General features: G+C 40.9%; 1 protein-coding gene across 1 annotated transcript in view; it reads right to left on the bottom strand.

Moving 5' to 3' along the window:
- Nucleotides 1-8728: 8728 nt before the first annotated feature.
- Nucleotides 8729-19892, bottom strand: part of CNTNAP2 (contactin associated protein 2) — a 1016974-nt gene continuing 1005810 nt past the window's right edge. Inside the window, exons 23-24 of the mRNA XM_039715193.1 lie at nt 13944-14015; nt 8729-12965 (exon numbers count right to left, since the gene is read on the bottom strand). Of these exons, the coding sequence (XP_039571127.1) occupies nt 12766-12965; nt 13944-14015 (272 nt within the window). The 3' untranslated portion in view covers nt 8729-12765. The remainder of the gene's footprint in view (nt 12966-13943; nt 14016-19892) is intronic.

Raw genomic sequence — 19892 nt, 5'->3', positions numbered from 1 at the left:
ACTCCACAAACCCCCACAGGGCACAGCCATAGTTGAGGAATTCAGAGAAGACTGGTCATCAAGATGAGGTAAACCCCTCTTCTGGGAAGAGACTGCTGAAGAAATACATCATGAAACATCACAGATGTAATCCATGAGAATGGAGAGGTTTGGAGAGGTCAAGTGCCTCTGGCTTTTCTTGGTTTACATGGGATCAGGACCCTGGGGTGGCAGTGCCTACAGTTCTTCCTTGATGTGAATATACCAAAGGTGCTTTTCCATCAAGCAGTTAGGTTTAATCTAAAACAAAACTAGCACAAGGGAACTTCTGAAAACAAAGAAAAGCAAGACAAAACAACCTCTCAACTTTGATGGGTGGTTCAGAGGGGAAATAAAGCAGCTCTTTCCCTTGTCTGCATTGCCTTCCTAGGCCAGCCCCTTTCTTTCATCCTTGCTCTCAGTTCAATGACTTTCCAGGCCCTCCTGGGGCTGCAGGAAAATTAACAAAGGATCTGTCAGTACCTTAGGAAAAATCTTTCTCTCTGCCACCCCTGAAGCTTGTTGTCTCACTCTTCCTCCAGCAAGCCCTCCAGCCCTGGTCTGTGCTGCCTCTCCCTGCTTTGAACTCCCTGGATAGGTCACCTCACACAGGTCCCCCCTGCCCCTCTCCCCCAAAAGCTGCTGCTGCTGCTCAGGCTGGAGCTGGCAGGGTCAGGCAGCCTGCAGCCATGCTGCTGGGGCCTGTCTTTAAACAGGGAGAAAAAGCAGTGTCTGCCTGCCTCTCATGCAAGGAACATGACTCCCCATGAGCAGTGATAGATGAGGAAGTCACAGAAAAAAAATAATTCTCTGGTGCAGGATCAAGCTACAGATCTTGTTCAGTGGTGACGGGGAGTATCAGTCAGAAGTCAAATCACACACGGCTGCAGATTTATCTGGTTATCAAGGCTGTGCAGTCTGTCCTCAGTGTAGCCTTATAAAATGCAGTGATCTTTATGGGCATGTGCAGGGATATAATTGGAACTGTGCAGAACACAAATTAGATTGGAGAGATTTCTTTTGCATCTCTGCTTTAAGTCATGATGAGGTTGTTTCATTAGCAAGCAGACATAAAGAAAAGACTCCCCTTCTTGCTCAGTTGCTGGTGGGTTTTTAAAATTAAATAGCACAGCAATTCAAAGTTTTGAAAGGACTGGAGCTGTGAGGAGATCTCACTTGTTCTGCACAAACACATGGCAAGTAGATTTGAAAGAGATGACTAAACATACAAAAACACCTCTGGGCCTGAAAGTCCTTTTGCTGCCCATGGTCGGCAGCTGAGAGGCTCTTCTAAGGAAGTAGAATTTTGTGCTTGGACTTGCCTTGTTATTGTTGTCCCTAGACATCTGCTTTTGGGCATGACAAAACCAGGCCATGACATGAGGCACACTTTGATCTGACCTACCCGGGGCTGCATCACTCAAAGGCTGAAGGCACCTCCTGAGGTTCCACTAGCAAACCAGAGTGTTGTCAGAGATGAGAATCCCTCTCCCCTCAAATCTCCAGGCAGACCTTCTTTCTCTTGCTGAATTTCAGGGAAGGGCTCACATGGTGGCCTGAGGGAGGAAGAGCTGCCTGCAGTTGGGAGCCAGCTGAGGAAACCCAAAAACCTTGCACAGAGAGGCAGCAGGCCATTGCATCATGAGTATAAGTGTGGCTTTCTGCTCCGTGGGAAGCACTGGCATGTCTCCAGTGCTCACAGCTGGGCTGCACACAGAGGGACAACTGGCAGGAGAAGTAGGAGGAGCAGCCCATTGTGTGCCAGAAAGCTGTTGCTGGTCTGCACAGGGCCAGGGCAGGAGGATGATTGCAGGAAGAACAGGCTGTGGGATTGATTGTTCCCCTGAAGAGCAGCTCCATGGGCAACAGTAGTCAGTTCAATAAACACGTGTCTGCAGCCTGTGGCACACCAGCTCTTGCTCTGAAGGGGCCTATAGTTTCCTTAGATCTTTCCCCCATTAAATAATCAATATTTGCATGTGTATTGGTCTGAATTCTTTCTATTGATGTTATGAAACCATCTTTAAAAAACCTCCAGCCAGTCAGTAGTGTGACAAACCACATTTTTTTCCAAAAGAAACTGGGTCCAAATTATTCAGAAGAAAATATTCACCTGTTCCCTCCATGGAGTCACTGTACACAGAAATATGAAGAGTCCTCTACACTTTATCTCAGGCTCTTATACACAGTCTGTAAAAGGTTGGGGATTTTTTTTTTTTGTGTTAAATACATGTCAAATATTCCAAGGAACCACACATACACACACACAAAAAAAACCACACCTCATCTGGCAAGGCTCTTTTAATGTTGTACTTTTACCAAACCACAGTACATACTTCAAATAAGGCCTAACAGATTATACTCTTTATAAATTTACAAACAGTTTATTCTCCTTAAAGAGATCATATTACTTTTATCAGTCTTGTGTATTTCAATGAATTATATGTTTATTCAAGCATAACATAGCAAATGTAGCCATAAATCTTTTAGACTAAGTGTCTATAACAGAGGAATCTCAGATACACTATACTTTCAGATTAGGATGTTTTTTAATATACACATTTTTGTTTAATTAGGGTAACCATCATCTCCTGGTTATGCGTCCCATGGGAAAATTGTGCTCAAGAAAGAAACCTGTGGACTAGAATAATTGCAAACAGAGAAGGTTTTGGTTCACCTGACAGGAAATTGGGCCAGCTTTGTAGGCACATAACCCTGGGATTGGCTTTCCACCTGGTTTGGAGGGAAGGAGTGAGAGGCTGCTTTTGCTTTCCTAATAGCTAACAGCCCATATCTTTTCCTGGGTACAGACTGCTCCACAGGAACTAGATCAGTAAGAAAGGACAACTGCATTTCCACCCTTACGCAACAGCCCAAGTTATTGAGAGTTGGCTGGCTGGTAGAGATTAATTACCAAGATGTGGCATACAAACAGTACTTAAAAAAAAAAAAGAAAAGAAAAAGGGAGTAAAAGAAGAAAGCAAGTAAAATGACCTGCTTCTGTTGCAATTTTCATAATCTTTTGCTAGAGCTATATATAGAAACCTAATTCTGAACTATCATTTTTGTCCTAGTCTCTGCTGATCCCTTTTTCTGCTTACAAGATAATACCCATAAAACAACAGCTAGATGTTGCTAGTTTGTTATCTTGTTAAGCAAAGCCAGTATCTCACTATGCTGTGAAACCCCCAATAGACTGCTAAAGAAACTGTTTTGAGGACCTCACACTGAGCAACATCACAGGCTGTGCAAGGCAGGTGTTTCTGAAATGTTATATGGCACAATGGCTTCAAACCTTCTCTCAAAGACTGAGAAATAAGTTCCTGCTTGAGCCCAATATATCCCTGCCAGAGAACCAGTGAGGAAAGAAAAAAAAACCCAGCACTAAGACAAAACCTAAATCCAAACCATGCAAATCATAGTTGAATAATAAAAACTAAAATTCAAGCCCGTACCCAAAGTGTCCCTTGCAACAGAGACAGCTGATTGCTTTCTAAACTGCAGAACCAGCCATTTCTGTAGCTCCTAAATAGCAAGTTTGGCAATAGTTACCATGCACAAAGTAAAGGCCACTTATAAAACATCTCCATAAAAATATCTATTTATCTCTATATCTCTATTTATATATGTCAGTAAGAAGCATCAGACTGAGCACAGCCCAAGCACTCTATGATGGGGGGCAAATTGATTTAATCTCCATGAAATTAAGCACTCTTGGTTATGATTGGCATCCACATGTAGGATTAAGTCAGTACAGGTAATTTCCATCAGGCTTCTCTTAATTAGCACTAGTCAAACGGGGTAGCAGAATTGTTGGGAAGCTGAAGCCTTTCAGGAATATTGTGCCAAATCATGATGTTCTGTCAAAGGAACTCCCTGGACTCTAGCTGCTCAATGTGTGAGTCAGCTCATTAGGACTGAAGATAATTTATGTGATACCCGCCCAGCCAGCCCACTGATGAGTCTTGATCCACAGAAGAGCAGGGAAAAGTTCCCCATTGCTCATATATGACTGAGACTGACCATGCAAAGCAGGTCTGTGGAAAGCCAGTTCTCTGTGCTTCAGAGTTAATAGCAACCAAGTGATGCCTTAGCCTTCTTTATTCAAGTGACTCTGATCCCTTCTCTTAAGAAGTTGGAGCTTCAAAAGATCAGATACAATGCAGGAGTTACAATAGGGTGAGTGTAATGTCTCAGGTATTCCACATACAGCAACACTTTTTCCCCTCAGAGATGCTGATCCAATGAAAATAAAATTATTTAATAACCAGTGTTGAGAGTTTTCTTGGATGTGTTCATAACAGAAACCTGTAAGAAGCCTGACTTGTTGACTCTGTTGAGCTGGACCTTTAACACTCCAAGAGACTAAAATCACTAGAAGGTTTTATAGTATAATTTTTGGTGTCCTACTTTGGAGATTACCAGCAGCCTTGTATAGCTGCTACAAAAGCACAAGGGAACTTGATGGCTGAGAACTCAATTTGACATCTTGTGGCCCTAAGAAAAATAGATGCTAGCTTTTGCCAGGCTTTAATTTTGTTATTGATATCTCTTGGGAAAATTTGAACCAAGCAGTAGAAAGTAACTGTGCTGAATGGAACAAAGTGCAGCTGCCTGATTTTCAGACTCTCTCTGCCAGGCAATGCTGTGATTTTGGAACAGATACAAACAAGTTATAAAATAATGCCGCAGATGGCAGAAACCAAACTTGCACTTTCAGTCACAGTCATAAAAGATCACAGGGATGGAGTGGCACATAACCCTTCCACTACAATGATTACATTTTAGGAAGGTGAAAGGCTTCACCTTGGTCAATGTAGCAAGCATGGCTGGGAAGGAATTTAAAGGTGACAGTAAAAGGTAGTAAATTTGTCAGTGAGAGGGAACATTTCTAAAGTAGAGAAAGATGTGAAAAACCCCAGAACTGTCAGCAATTTTCTTTCCTTAGAGTAATGGGTAGAGGGGTTTGGATAAAAGGAAACAATAGATGTCTACAGAGATCTTACTCCTTACTCTTACCAGGAACTGTGTAGTGAAAGGGACTTTACACTGCGTTTCAGAGTGTGCAGCAAAGGCAATTTCTCTTTGTTACCTTGCCCTGTTGTAGTAGCTTGTGCTCCAGGGATAAAGGTCTCATTAGAGCAAGACAAAAACTCTGCAGACAGACCTTGATTTTACAACAGAAATAACTTACAGCTAGCTGCTGATACTGCGTCCAGTGTTTTATGAGGGCAAACCATAGATCTACTTCTAAACATTTGCTCAAAGGAGTTTTTTCAAGACAAAGTAGTGCAGGGCTGTTTGTTCAGCTTGTGAAGGATTTATTGCCCGTGGCAAGGTCAGACTCCTTCAGTGACACACTCACTGTAAGCATGAGAATGTACACTTTAGAGCAAACATTAGCATACAGGGGATGGCTACCTTGTCTTTATTCAGCCAAGTTTATCTTCCATATTTCCACCTGGGTTTAGAAAAATAATACACAGACTTGGCCAGTTGCTCCATTGCCAACCAAAGCCATGATGAAATGAAGGAGAGCTGTTAGGCTGGGAATATCCCAGGTGAAGCCTGCTTCCACGTGACCTGAGCCATCTAAATTTACTGTTTTCTGGCTGATTCAAGAGTTTGTTGCCTTGCTCCACTGACTCTATCTGCCTTAAAGAGCCTGATGATAGCCTACTACCCTGGAAATGGAGTCAGTGGGGAAAAACCATTATGACTGGACAGGATGTTAGATTATCTCATCTAGGTTGCCTTTCCCACAAAATGTTGGAACACCAGAAGGTGTTCTGTGGTCCCTTTCAATTTGTGATGTTCAGTAAGATGGGAAAAAGGTGACAAAAGACAGGGACAGGTAGAAACACATCTGAGACTTGTCTTCTAAGCAGACCTTGGGTCTTGTGACTCTGTACTCTCACCAGCAGCCTAGAGCAGCTTGTTTAAGTTTCACATCTTCAGCTGTACTCTTACAACAGCCTATTTCAAAGCATGTGAAAGACAGGAGCTCAAATATTTTGGCCAAAAAGGCAATGAACACGTGGCAATATATAACTGGCCACAGCACTGTACCTACCCAAGCTGCTGACTGGAAGGCAAGAAACTCTTTCTGGTACAGTTTATTTTTCTGCATGCTAAACATTCCCTCAAATGGTTTCAACTCTAGTGTCTGTGAATTCCAGTTATTTACATTTCTCACCTGTCAGAAAATATTATCTATTCACCTTCTCAATAAATTCGAATTTCTTAGAGCAACTCTGAGCTGGAATTCAGAATGCTAGTTGTTGAATATTATCAGTATAAATACCTCTGCATTATAACAATTAATATGGTGATAGTACATCTCTGACCTTGAAGACAGCAGAATTAAAGCTATGGAATCTGATGAAATAATAATTTGAACTTCCTTAATAAGCTATAACATACCAAGTGAGAATATTAATCCATGGTAAAACTAAAGGTACACACTTTTATGTTTGTTGTTTAATCCAGATGGTCTTCCTTAAGGAAACAACAGCAGTGGGAGTACAAATAGACATTATTGGAAGCTGCTGAATCACAGAACAAACAGTATGTACTAAATTTGTTATTTTCTTATATGTGTATTTCCCGACTATATCTTACCCCCTGAAGTGGTTCTGGTTGTGCCTAAATAATTTTTCAACTTTGCTCACATGAGATTTTGAAAATAGAAGATTAGTGAAAAGAAATACTTCTCTGTGAAAGAACCTGTTGATACCAAACATTTTTTTTACAGTAAGTGACTTTAAAAAAAAACTTCTTGTGTAAAGAAGCCATGAATTGGCCCCTTTTCTTCCTGATTCTTAAGCTGTTGGCATAATAAGGGTTTTGAACATAGTGCCTCAAGAAAAATCTGCTTAGATGTGAAAGTCAGAGTTAAAAGAACAGTGCTACAGATTGTTAAATAAATGCTTTTCCATTACCAGGTCCAAGTCTTGGTCTCATTTGAGGCACCATATGTGCCTGCTACTGTAGGGCACAGCCTGAGTTTATCTTAAAAATTGCACTTAATTTCAAGCGTGAGGGATTTTGCTAGCACTGCATACTCATGCAGTGAGAATTTGGAGCAAGTTTGGTATCTTATTCACCCACATCATGGCAGCAATTGTGGTGCAGACATCATATCCTGAACAGCCTTAGGTTTGGCTGCTGTGAGACAAGTGGCAGCAGACGGGAGCAAAGACTCTCTGTGTCACAATGTTCAAGTATCAGTCGGGCTTTACACTTGAACCTTCACTCGCATCTCTTGGTCCTAGAGCTTTTCTGTAGAAATGAGAAATATTCCTGCATAAAACTCCTTCTAGGGGTTTCAACAGTCAGCACAAAAGAATGGTCAGAATGTGGTCAGACCATCTTCTGAACACAGTATCCCACCAGGACTTTGCCACTTTTATATTCCACAAAGGAAGTTAAGGTCTTGGATGGATCCAGGGATTTGGTGGGTGGTTAAGGCAGTGTATGTTGTAGACAGAGCAACAGTGCCTCTGACTCAGGTGGTTGCTGCACTGATGCCTCTTTGCCCAGGTTTCACACGCTCCCATTCAAGTGCATTTAACACAGTTCTTTTATAAAATGCTTCATGTCATAAAAAATGTTTTAAAGCCTGATAAAGTAGTTTATTAAAAGGAACAGACACAAGTCTGTTGAGCTGGGCATACATTGTTCTTGATGGTTTCAATAAAAGGCTCTCATTCATGAAGGAAGGACAGAGTTTTGATAGGAAAGGAAGGCAAACAATCCACACTCAGTCATTTGTAGTATGTAACCCTTGTTAGGCTGAAAATGCCACAGAATCGGCAGTAACAAATGTGAGCAGAACTGAAAGCAGACTGCTTGCTGCTATCTGCAAAGTGATCAGAAAGGGAAAAAAGCAGAAAGGCAATTGTTAAATTTCTACCCAAACCCTGCTCTCAGACCCTTTACCCACCTCAACATGTACTTTACACTTGAACCTTCACTCGCATCTCTTGGTCCTATAGCTTTTCTTTAGAAATGAGAAATATTCCTGCATAAAACTCCTAGGGGTTTCAACAGTCAGCACAAAAGAATGGTCAGAATGGTCAGATGTACACTTTGTAAAAGGTAACACTGATGCAGGAGGAACATACTTGCACTTCAATAAAATCTTCCCTGGTTTTAGCACCCTCTCTTCTTATCTATAACTGCATTCTGAAATACCTTTTTTTCATGTTAAAGGGGTCTTTTCTTAAGAGGCCTTTCCAATTTCTGTCCTTTCCAAATTGATTTCCTGGTACTAGAGATGTTACAATTACAGGCAATGATAAGAATATACAAAGCATGGGGAAACAGCTGTTACGGTGATGAAAACTATTTCAAATGTCTTTTTTTTTCTTTTTTTCCCTCCTCTTTATTTATTCTATTTCTAATAGAACTTTAGTTAAAAGGAAAGACATTCACAGAAGATATTTATGAATACAAACACACTGCCCTTCATTAACTCTAATTTTCATGCTGTTGCTGTTAGAAGGCAAGGTTTCTGTTGAATTTCTCTAGCATGAATAATGGCATCTGACTACCAGAATTTAGGTTCTGCATTTCAAGAATGACATCCTTTCAGGATCACCATGCTTGATGGAATGTAAAATCATTCATGGGATAAACCATATTGAAAGCTATTGCATGTTGAACTTAGCTTCACATTTCAACAGATACCCTGGAAATTAGATGCATCTGCCATTAAAGGACATTGTTTTAATTAAAATAAATTCTTACCAGTACAATAAACTTGTACATATACACCACTGCTTTGGCAGTCTTACTGAAATATTTGTGATGCCCATCCTCTCACATATATCATGCTGCCTAGAGCATGACCCTAAAATGCTGCCATAGCTTTGAAGTGGTAACTGCTAGAAGAGACATAAAAGGTACAGGTAAAGATTAAGACACAAAAAATACAAAGCAGAAATGCTCCAGTTCCGGTTAGAGATACATTTTTCTATTTCATACATCTGAATTTTCTATCAGTAAATACGGAATAAGCAGTGTGTGAAAGACCTGATTCAAAACTGCCAGACTGGACTGCAGATTTTCCTTGAGGCTGGGTTGACATCAAAATAAGTTTTCCATTGTTTTATCTCCTTGGAGCTCCACGTCTCATAACCTGGTGGTCTGCAAGTCTTGCGAATGAGAATCCAAAATATTGCTTACATTATTTCACTAACACTGAGAGCCCTGATCTCCAGCCCAGTCTTGCTCTCCCCACTGCTGGTGGCAATTTTGCCGTTGTTTTCTGTGGTGTCAGGAATGACCCTTTAGAAACAAACTTGGGACACTTTGGTTCCCAAACCAGTACAAGAGGCTACATTTCTCTGCACAGTTCAAATAGGTGAAACAGCTGAAAAACAGGTGATAAAAGACTGATTATTTTAATATTCTTTGGGGAAAATACAGAGTTTTATAAAAGCAGGATCCACTCTCCCCTCAAACATGATGTTCCTGCATACCTGTTCAACAACATGGATTTTTGGCACAAGTAAGAGTGGGTGAAATAAACTATGGATGTTGTTTCAGGATTCAATGATAGGCTTGCAGTGGAAGAAATTCTCAGAATATAGTGCTAGCAGAATACAGAGGCTATGTCTCCTGCTTCACTGCCAGGATGCTGAATGATCAGTGCCTGTAACTAAACATACACCATTCTCAGAAATGATATACAAAGCAGAAAGGCAGGAATTCACCCAAAGTCACCAAATCCCTCTACAGAGACAGCTGCTTGTTGATGATATTATGTCTAAGGTCCACTTTAAGGAGAAACAAGAATTCTAATATTTAAAGGTTTCCAAGTTATGAAAGTGACTGTATTTTAACACAGCACTAGTGTATTTCACAGAAAAAAGTCTATGGTGTCCAGTCAGTGGAGAGGTACAGATGATCCTGACTTGATTTCAGAAATTTGAACTGTTTTTCAAACTTAAGACACTAATGTATAACTATTGCTTATGCAATGGCCAAAGGTTATTTCCCAGAAGTTCTTGCTTAATCTCCCAGGGTTGTTGGAGATTAGCTGGTAATTTTTTTAGAAAATCAGTGAATAGATATCACAGGCTTCACTACCATAACCAGAGACAACTGTGTTTTGCTTTGCCAAGAACTTGGTTAGACATGGAGACCAAGCTATCTTTCCCTTCTAATGCCATGCTGAGGCTTTTGGCCTCAGCACTATTTGCGCTATGGCTGTTAAATCTGTCTCTCCCACATAAAGTAGCAGAAGACTCTAGTCTCTCAGGATACAGAAGCCTGATCTTCCTCACAGACATTGAATTCAGATTAGGAGTGTTTTTTCTGCAAATAAAATACCAATCTATGCAAATGATGCTCTGTTCACTTCTCTTGGTAGCTTGAAGTTGCAGGCAAGGATGTTTTTCAGAGTGGACTAAAATACCATTAAAATAAAATGAAACATAAAATTATAAAGAAAAGATAATGCCTTTTCAATCCTACAGAGACATTTGTGATTACTAGGTATTTTGCTGAGTGGTGGTACGGGGTAGATCCATCCCCTGCTGATATTCCTCAAGGTATGAAGACTTATTTTACACCCATGATTAAACCTAGGACTCATCTGCTTGATTACAGACAAGAGAGGCAGAGGTTAATAGTGGAGACAAGGCAAAAGTCTGCAGAGCACAAGAGTAAGAGAGGTAATTTTTATGCCTACCTGAACCTCTCTGCCACGTATGTTACCTGAGAAACAGTAATTACTTTTAAAACTGGCAACTTTGTTGTATGCTAATTTCAAATCCATAAATAGAATAAATTAATGGGCTTGATTTGCTTTGATATCTATGTTCAATGATAATGTTCCTCCAAAACAGGACTTTAGGTTACCATCCTTAAAACCTGAACTACCTGGCCTGACTTTCTGACAAATTGTGCTTATCAATGTCTTGTCTGGTAAGACTCCAATGTTTTCTTTCCCCTACATGATTTTTTTTCCTGTTTTTAAAGTGTCCATTAGAATAATGGAATTTGCAACCAAAGAGATAATGAAATCAAAAATGCCAGCACTGCTCAGTGTAGTAGATTGCATGTTTGGGTGAAAAAGAAATCTTTCTTGTGCAGAAAAATGAATTGAATCTGTGCATACTAAACCCAGAAATATTAAAGACAAAGCAAATCTAAGACTGTCAGAAGAATAAATACTTTTAAAGAGAAATTCTGATATCAGTTCTGTTCTTTCAGCGCATGGCAAAGCCCTACAGTACATTCATTCCTTCATTCTGTTCCACTGCAAAACCTGTCCACTAAGGCCTTAACTTCCTACCAATTCAGACCACAGGAGAATCATGCTTCTTTACAGAGGGCAAGCTAAAGCTTTGTTAAATTATTGCCACTAGAGGATATTAACTCTTCAGGCTGCCCTTTTGTCTTTTCTTCTAGCTGCCTGCCTGCTGTTCAGGTGACACCTAGGACACTCCTGATTTGAGAGGAAAAATGGGATGCAATACTGTACTTGACATTGACCTTGCTGTTTTTAAAAATGCCTTAGAAAGACAGTAAAATACTTTGAGTAGATCTCTGTATTGAAAAGTAACTCTGCCCTGTGTGCTGTGTGTTCCTTACGTGCTCTGGAGGCAGAGTTTTCAAGCCTCCTTTGCCTCACCTTCCGGACTGTGCAAACACTGCCAGTGAAGGCAAAGGGACTGAAACAAGGGATTTAAGGACTCTCAAGTTGAAGAAAAAAAAAAAGGATGTGGAAATCCATGGGTTCAAATGCACTCAGTAAAGCTGTACTAATAGTTCTATGGCAGCCTATTAAGAAGAAACAGAAGCAAACAAAGTCTGGCTCTAATTCCCTACTACAATGTACAGAATATGCCACAGGCAGAGCTTAGTTTAACTTGGCACATGCCTCAGGAGATGGACCTGGTGCCATAGACAAAGACACAGGAACAGACTAGGTCTACAGACTCACACAGCATCATCCTCCCCCAGAGACCAACAAAATAATACAAAAAACCTTTAAAGCCTCCTGTGCTTTATGATAATCCTCTTTAGTAATAGTAGTCATAATAACAGTATTTTTACATTGTTGATGAGAATTGCACACAATCAGTGAAGTGCCTGGGTCAAGAAGATGGGCCTTGCTAGGGCTGACATGGGCTGATGAGATGTTGAGAAACTGGTGAATAAGATTTGCATTAGTCCTCACCCCCTATCCCACCCCCTGGATCAGTGTCACCCAAATAAATGGTGATGTGGTCGAGGTGCGGGGCTGAGGGCCGCCTGCAGGGAAGTGGCCAGCCAGGAAGGAACACAATGCCGAGAAGAAAGGGCTGCCACTTATTCTCAGGACAGAGCCACCCACATTTTAAACAGCTTTTAAAAATATAAAAAACCAGCCCTGTTTCTTGTCACAGGTATCCAGAACATCTCTAAACACACACAGAAATAGACAGGTATTACTGAAAATTGTAACCAATGTTGAAGCTGTAAAACTGCTCTTTGTTGTAGTTGTTGGGATACAGAAGGGACAATTTGCTGTAAATAAATATTAAAAAGTATTTTTTCTTAAATGCTTGAGATATTCTTTTTTCTCCAGTCTCAGTGGTATTTTCCTGTCACTTGCTCCTCCAGTTGTGCTGATCTTTTTATCCTATGTGTGCTCAAGTGTCCGACACAGAGTGTTTTCTCTCCACTGCAAGAGTCATCCCAGTCCCACCCTGGCCCAGCTCACATCCCACCCCAGGCCCCATCCCCGTGGGCTTAGATAAGCCATTCTTTCTTGCTCTCGTCTATGGTCTCCGTGAAGTTGGGGTCATTGTTCATGATGGCGGCGTCGGCGCTCTCGGCTGACTCTGCCCCTTTGGCCTCGTTGGTGTGGTAAGTTCCCTTGTGGCGGAACATGTAGCGGATCAGGAACACCAAGGTGCACAGGATGGTGAAGATCACCACTGCGATGACGCCTGCACACAGGAGGAAAGAAAAGATGCCCCTGGTGAGACCAGCTGCAGACTTCAACACAAAGAAAGGATCCCAAAACTCCTCTGAGCTGATTTGAAGCAACGTGAGCAAACTGTGGGCATCACCACAGTTGCTTGGTTTCCACTACACTAATATTTATATAAGGTTTCCACTATACACAAAATGCAGCTCCTTGAAGGCTGCTGGTGACTGTCATCCCATAGGTAAAAACTTCAACATTAATAACTTTTTAAAGACCTAAACTTTGCTGACCATAAGGCAGAGGGTGCTGAGCACGTGGGCAGCTCTTTGAAGGTGAAATCTCTATGTTCACTTTCCAGTCAATGGCTTAAAGACCTATTCTAGCTCCTCTACATGTCCTTGAAAATTGGCTTGGTTCACTGTTGGCTCACACCACCCACTAAGCACTGGCTGCACATAATTGCAGATGTTCCTGTTTTATCATCAGTTCTAGCCTTAATTGCTCTCCCTGCAATGGTCTATTTTGGGTTCAGCCCTGTTATAGAGAAGTCTCATGGATGTTACCCTCTTAGGCATAGGTATCTATGTGATAAATCAACACTGTTCCTATTTGGGCCCTTCTCTACAGGCAAAGGAATCTTCCAGGATGAAGATATAAAATTTTCAGAAAAAAATATTGTTACCAGCCAGAGTTACATTTTACCACTTTACATTAACTGATGCATTGGGCAGGTGAACTGAGGCTGTTCAAGTGTTGCCTGAATTTTTCTGATGAATGCAATGCTATCCTTCCAGTATTGTAAAGTTTCAAAGTATTAGGAAAAGTTATAAGTAATAATAAAAATATAAATTAGAAAGGAAAAATTACACAGCAAATCAAGACTAAAGCAACAAACCTAAACCTGGGTATGGAAATATGCAGCCTTATTACCAACTGCAATTCAGCCATCAGAGACAAATACTGTAAAGTATCTTGGAAAAGTAGACAGTTTTCTTACCTCCAATGATAGCTGAGTTTCTGTTAACTCCATCTCCTATAGCTTGACCATTGTATGGAAAATCAGCACTTGCTGGAAATAGAGATTTAAAGATTCATGTTGTAAATAGCAGTAAAACGTCTGTAAAAGTTCAGAAACTTTTACAGAAAGTTCATCCAACACCCTCAGATACAACTTAAAGACAGCTGTGATTGCTAGATATTTATCTATAGATTAATAAAACCAAAAAAGATCTGTTAATATTGTCTAATCCCTCAGAACTACTTGCTTGCTCCTTGTAACAAAAAGAAAATAAAGGAGATACTCTTGGTAAGGATTGCTGTTGATACAGGAAGACATTTTGTTTTTTGCTAACATAAAGTCAGTAAGTTTTAAGTGGTAAAAAGCACAAAACAAAACAAATCCCTCTCTTTTAACAGAGTTGATCATACTTATTATTATTGCCTTTGCCTTTGTCACCGCTACCTATTAAAGGCTTCAGAAGCTTTCAGGATTTTGTGACCACCATTGGGTACAAATTCAAGCTCCTAGAAAGAAAAACTTGAATCCCTTTTGCTGCTGCACAGTCCAAGGTAAGAGAGGGGCTGCAGCTTCTGTTGGTCAGAGCTATAGAGCAGCCACCCCCCAGAGCACATGCCAGCACTTTTGCCACTCTGGGAGAAAACCCAGCATGGCAGCTGAGCCACTGCTGGAGCTGCTTTGGAGCTGAGGAGCAAGACTGTGAGCTGGAGGAGCTGTGGCATGGGAGGCTGTGGATGAGGAGAGCCTCCAGCACACAGGCAAGGAGAGGAAATACAGGCAGATGTGCCAGCATTCATCTGCCAAAGATCTGAAAAGGAGAAACTTCTTGCAGCAAAATTGGATGAAATTTAATGAATTTGGATGAATTTGGACAGTGGCCTTGGTTTTAACATCAAGAAAATATCACAGAGGCAATCTCATTAATTAAACTTATCAGCATTTTCTTTATAGTGAGACATATAGTGAGCAACTAGACTCTGCAATGACTAAGCAAGCCTAGGGAGCTGGATGAGCAGTTGCAATAATTTCCTACTTTGCCACTGGACTAAGATATTGATTTTGAAACAGAGGAAAATGTTGTTAAAAGTGTGTTAATTGGAGAAAGTTAAAATAATCAAGGATATTAACTGCTTCTCAGGGCAGCCTTTAAAATCCCACTGTATTTTCCTTGCTTGAAGAATTAGGTGATACTGCATGAAAATAATCAGTTGCCTTTACAGACTAGTGATGCATTCAGTATACCAAAAACTGGCTGAGGGAATTCGACTGTATTTCTGTTACCATGGACTAAAACCCATGATAAAGTTCCTTTTGTATTGTAAAGCAGCTGCACAAAAGAGTGAATGGTTTCAGCTTGCCACATGGCCTGAAACTCTTTTCAGGGGCTAGAGTAGCCCTCTGTGTGCCTACTCTGGGAGAGAGTCGAACCAGAGTGTGTTCAGCAGCTGGATTTTGGCTGGCTGCCTGGGGGACAAACAGGAGTGCGCTTCTCAGAGCTCAGAGAGAGGCCCTGTCCAGCAGTTTTTGCCAGCAGCACTTGTGCCTTTGACATTTGTTGGTGCTCTGGCTCCTGAAAACCTTCATCCGCACCCCTCTGAAATGAATCAAGCTATAAATTGTAAAAGATAAATAAATACCTGGTTCCGCATCACTGGATTTTGCTCCAAAGAACTGTGCCAGGACCATTAATGAAGACTTTTTGGCACAGGATCTATAAACATACCCTTGCAGTGCTAAAAGGGAAGGGTTGGCAGTGGGAAATCCTACTTTTAAACCTGCCCTCCCTACATCTCAAGGAAAACCCTAAAGCCAAATAATACTGTGGGGGAAGCATCAGTATACCAAGTCACAAGGAATTCCTCTCTGCCATTCTAACCCAAAAGGAGGGCCCTTGTCATCCAAGCAGAACCACAGGCAGTTAACAAGTCCTAGTATTTGCTTTAGAGTTGGTCTCCTGTGTCCTCACACAAGAAATCTGAAAACCTACAATGGTCACAGTTCCTCCTTCCCTTACAACTGAATATTATATTTTATCATCTTGTAAAAGGTTATTTCAAGAACATTGGCACTAGTGAAGTGTGAAGAAAGAGGAAAGCTGCTGTTCATGGCAGCATGATCCCTCTTGAGCTGCCACATCACACTGGCTATGCTACAAGGGATTCCTGGCAGATGGAAGTCACAGTCTGTGATGTTCAACAGGCACTGAGGCACACTGCAGGATAAAGAGGAACATGATGCAGGATATGGAGCTCCATCCTTGATCTTGTCTGAGAGCTGCTGCTAGGACTGCCCTCAATGCCTCCACACACAGCTGCTCTCCATGGCACCCAGACATCTTACACACTCAGGAGGAGCTGTCCATCGGATCAACAAGCACGTGTGATTCACTCTGAGACTCTCCCCTCTGACAAGAAGGAAACAAGAACATGTGTCTGGGAGCAGGGGACACTAGCTCAGCAAGAGCTCATCATCAGATTGGCAAAATTGTGCCCTGCTGCAGCTGCTGGAGAACCAGGTGTGCTGCAGGGAAAAAAAGGAGCTTAGACTTTCATTAATCTTTTTTTTTAAAGCACTTGCACTAGTGTTGGCAGATATTATCACCATAATTTATTAATTGTTGTTCTATTATTCTTGTGCTACCAAGTGACCTGCTTGTGTATTATGGGGATTTTTTGACTGAAATGTTGTATCTAAAATCTCATCCAAATGTGGAGTTATAGAATATATTTTTCTGCAAAAATATCCATACATTTTTTTTACATGAAGTATTACTATAGATGGATAAAAGGAGAAAGAAAACAACTAATTAGTTTCCTTTTTTAATAGGACGTTCCCTTGAAATTCTCCAGTGGCTTCTCAAAAGATCAGAAAGAGCTATAGGTCAGAGGTCAGAGGTCTTTACTATAGATGGATAAAGGAGAAAGAAAACAACTAATTAGTTTCCTTTTTTAATAGGACGTTCCCTTGAAATTCTCCAGTGGCTTCTCAAAAGATCAGAAAGAGCTATAGGTCAGAGGTCTAAGAACCACAAAAGGGCGATTCCTGCCCCAGCAATTAGGCAGAAAAGGACATATGAGGGTACAGTCCTTGACTGTCCAAGATGAGCTTAACAGAGTATTGTGCCCAACAGGTACCAAGTGCAGGTGTTTCAGACACGAGTTACATCATTCAAACACATGGGGAATCCTCTCTGACCTTACTACAGTCACATTCCTTAGCAATATTAAACCAAAAAGACAACTAAAAGGAGTTTTTCTTCCTTTGCTGCTGGAATTCAGGAACCAAAAGAGGAAAGAACACATTAGAGCATGCCGACAAAGGGACAGCAGGAATACTGATCCTCTGGTAAAAGCACAGAAGACTATATAAAGAGCTGTTCATAGGTTGTAAAGAGTAATTCCTAAAACAAATCTTCCCTAGGTTTCTCCAAGTAGCCAGAGTCTCATGTGTGCGATTCAAAACATGAAGAACAGAGCAAAGAGATTTTTAATCTATCCTGGGGAACAGAAAATCTATCCTGAAAAGCTAAATATTGACCCAAGAAATGTCCTGCCAGCTGCCTGAAATCCTCTGCTCACGCAGCTGTGGCACACAGCCATCAGTTTGCTGTCACAGCACAGCAAAGGCCTTTTCCTAAAACCTGCAGCTAGTGCAGAGCAGATTGCTCTGTACCAGGAAATGCTAAGCTACTCTACGGCTTATGAACATCCCTTCATCTGCTTCCCTTCCAGGATCCAAGCTGGCTGATGCTGTTCTTTGCATTGCTGTTCTTTGCACCCTGTCTTTCCCCAGCAGGTCATCTGGTTTGCTTCAAACACCATCATCCTGAAGCTAACTTATGTGAAAGGACACAGTGCACTTTGCTTTCTCTTTCCTTCATGGGTTGCTGTTTACAGGACCATGGTTTCAATAAGCACAGAGTAAACCTACAGAGTCTGTACTTATGTTTTGCTCTTTTCAACTTTCTGTTATTAGGGTAAATGGGGTTGAAGAAACTTTGCAGCACCTGAAAGGGTGATTAAAGACTGACTGCAGGCAAATTCCATATTCTGGCCATCATTTTAATGACATTGGAAGCTTTAGATGACCACAAAAATGCAAAGGACACAGTGCACTTTGCTTTCTCTTTCCTTCATGGGTTGCTGTTTACAGGACCATGGTTTCAATAAGCACAGAGTAAACCTACAGAGTCTGTACTTATGTTTTGCTCTTTTCAACTTTCTGTTATTAGGGTAAATGGGGTTGAAGAAACTTTGCAGCACCTGAAAGGGTGATTAAAGACTGACTGCAGGCAAATTCCATATTCTGGCCATCATTTTGACATTGGAAGCTTTAGATGACCAAAAAAAGGAACAGGAGACCTACCATCCTTCAGCATGCCCAGCATGGTCATTGCCACAGTCAGATGCAAAACAGCAGCCCTCAATGAGTAGAGAGGGAAGATGGGACTGGATAAACAGAGCACAATTAGGATTAGATGTTAAAGATGACAGATGTGCTTGGTTTAGCTGAGTGAATTAATTCTGTTTCATTATGACAGGCATGATTTTGCATCTACCATTTTCAGAGGGAAAATGTTTTACAATGGATCCCACGTAAAAGCTTTTTGTAAATTCACAAAATTGAGATAAAAAGTGACCTTGGTAAAGTAGTCCAGAAGGTGAGTGTGGGCTGAGAAATGAGCAAAAGGCTGTTCAGTAAAGGCAAGGGGAAACCTGAAACCAAAGCAAGGTAGTAATTTTCAGGTAAAGAGCAGTATCAAGAAGTACACAGTAAAAAGGCAGATTTTGTTTTGGTACACATTGATAGGAATGTTATGCATAAGTCATTGAAAGCAATTTTTTTAACTGAACTTTTTTTCTGAGTGGGCAAGTCTTGGTTAAAATATACCACACTACAAAGGAAGATACGGTTCAGCTTTGCTCCAAAAAAGGAAGTGTGAGAGTTATCAGAGGTCTAAAACAATCAATAAAATGTGAAATGCTGGAAAGTGAGCTTGTTCAGACTAGATCTTTTGTGCTGCAAAGCTTCTTTGGCCTTTCATCTCTACAGATGTCCACAGTTTTGAGACGTGTTTGTCCATTACTGAAACCAGTTGGGTTTTCACGTAAATATGAACGGGAGAAGCAACCAGAACCACCAGATCAGGTGATCACAAAGAACATGAAACCCACATAAATCAAGGCATTGATTAGAAGAAGAACAGTAAAATAAAATAAAAGATGTGAACTATAACTCCTTCCTGATTCTATTTTGCAGCCAAGCATCCAAGAATTGACTTTGCAATGACAGCAAACACTCATTTACATGTTAAGATTTTGAGAATGTGTGGACAGTAGATCCATTCACTAATCTGGTTCTCCATAGGACCACAGCACAGAGAAAAATAAAAGCAAGCTCTCTGGTGTTATTCTGTAAATTATGTTAACTCTGCTGGTCAGGTGAGACAGTACTGCTGTGGTTTGAAATTACAGAGCTCTCCTTATTACAGACTCCAAGTACAGAACCTAATTGCTTGACTCTTGATAGTAGAAATTAACGTGCAGTCACAGCTACATTCCCCTTCCTGGATCTCAAGTGAAACTCTAAACACATGCACAGAAATGATGGAGCAGGAATAAACAACGCCATTCCACAGTCCTACATCAGAGGTGAGCAACACAACCCTTAGAGTGCCCTTTCATGCTCATCCCACTACCTGTGCTCATCCATTTCTCTCCTCCTGAGTTTGACTCTGGGAAGAGCTCTCATGACATGTAAACTGCAGTAATTCAGCAAAAGAAAAAGAAATCTGAAGCAGTATGAAAAAAGCTGTTTCTTTTAAAGCACATTTTTTTGTGTCTTACTTTGTATTGAAAGTTCATGTTTTTATCTTTTAAATGAATATATCTATTTTTTTCCCTACTTCTATAAGCTGAAAACTCAGAA

This window comes from Passer montanus, unplaced genomic scaffold, assembly GCF_014805655.1.
Source record: "Passer montanus isolate IOZ18808 unplaced genomic scaffold, ASM1480565v1 scaffold32, whole genome shotgun sequence".
Lineage (NCBI taxonomy): Eukaryota > Metazoa > Chordata > Aves > Passeriformes > Passeridae > Passer > Passer montanus.
This window is presented reverse-complemented; position numbering and strand designations above follow the sequence as displayed.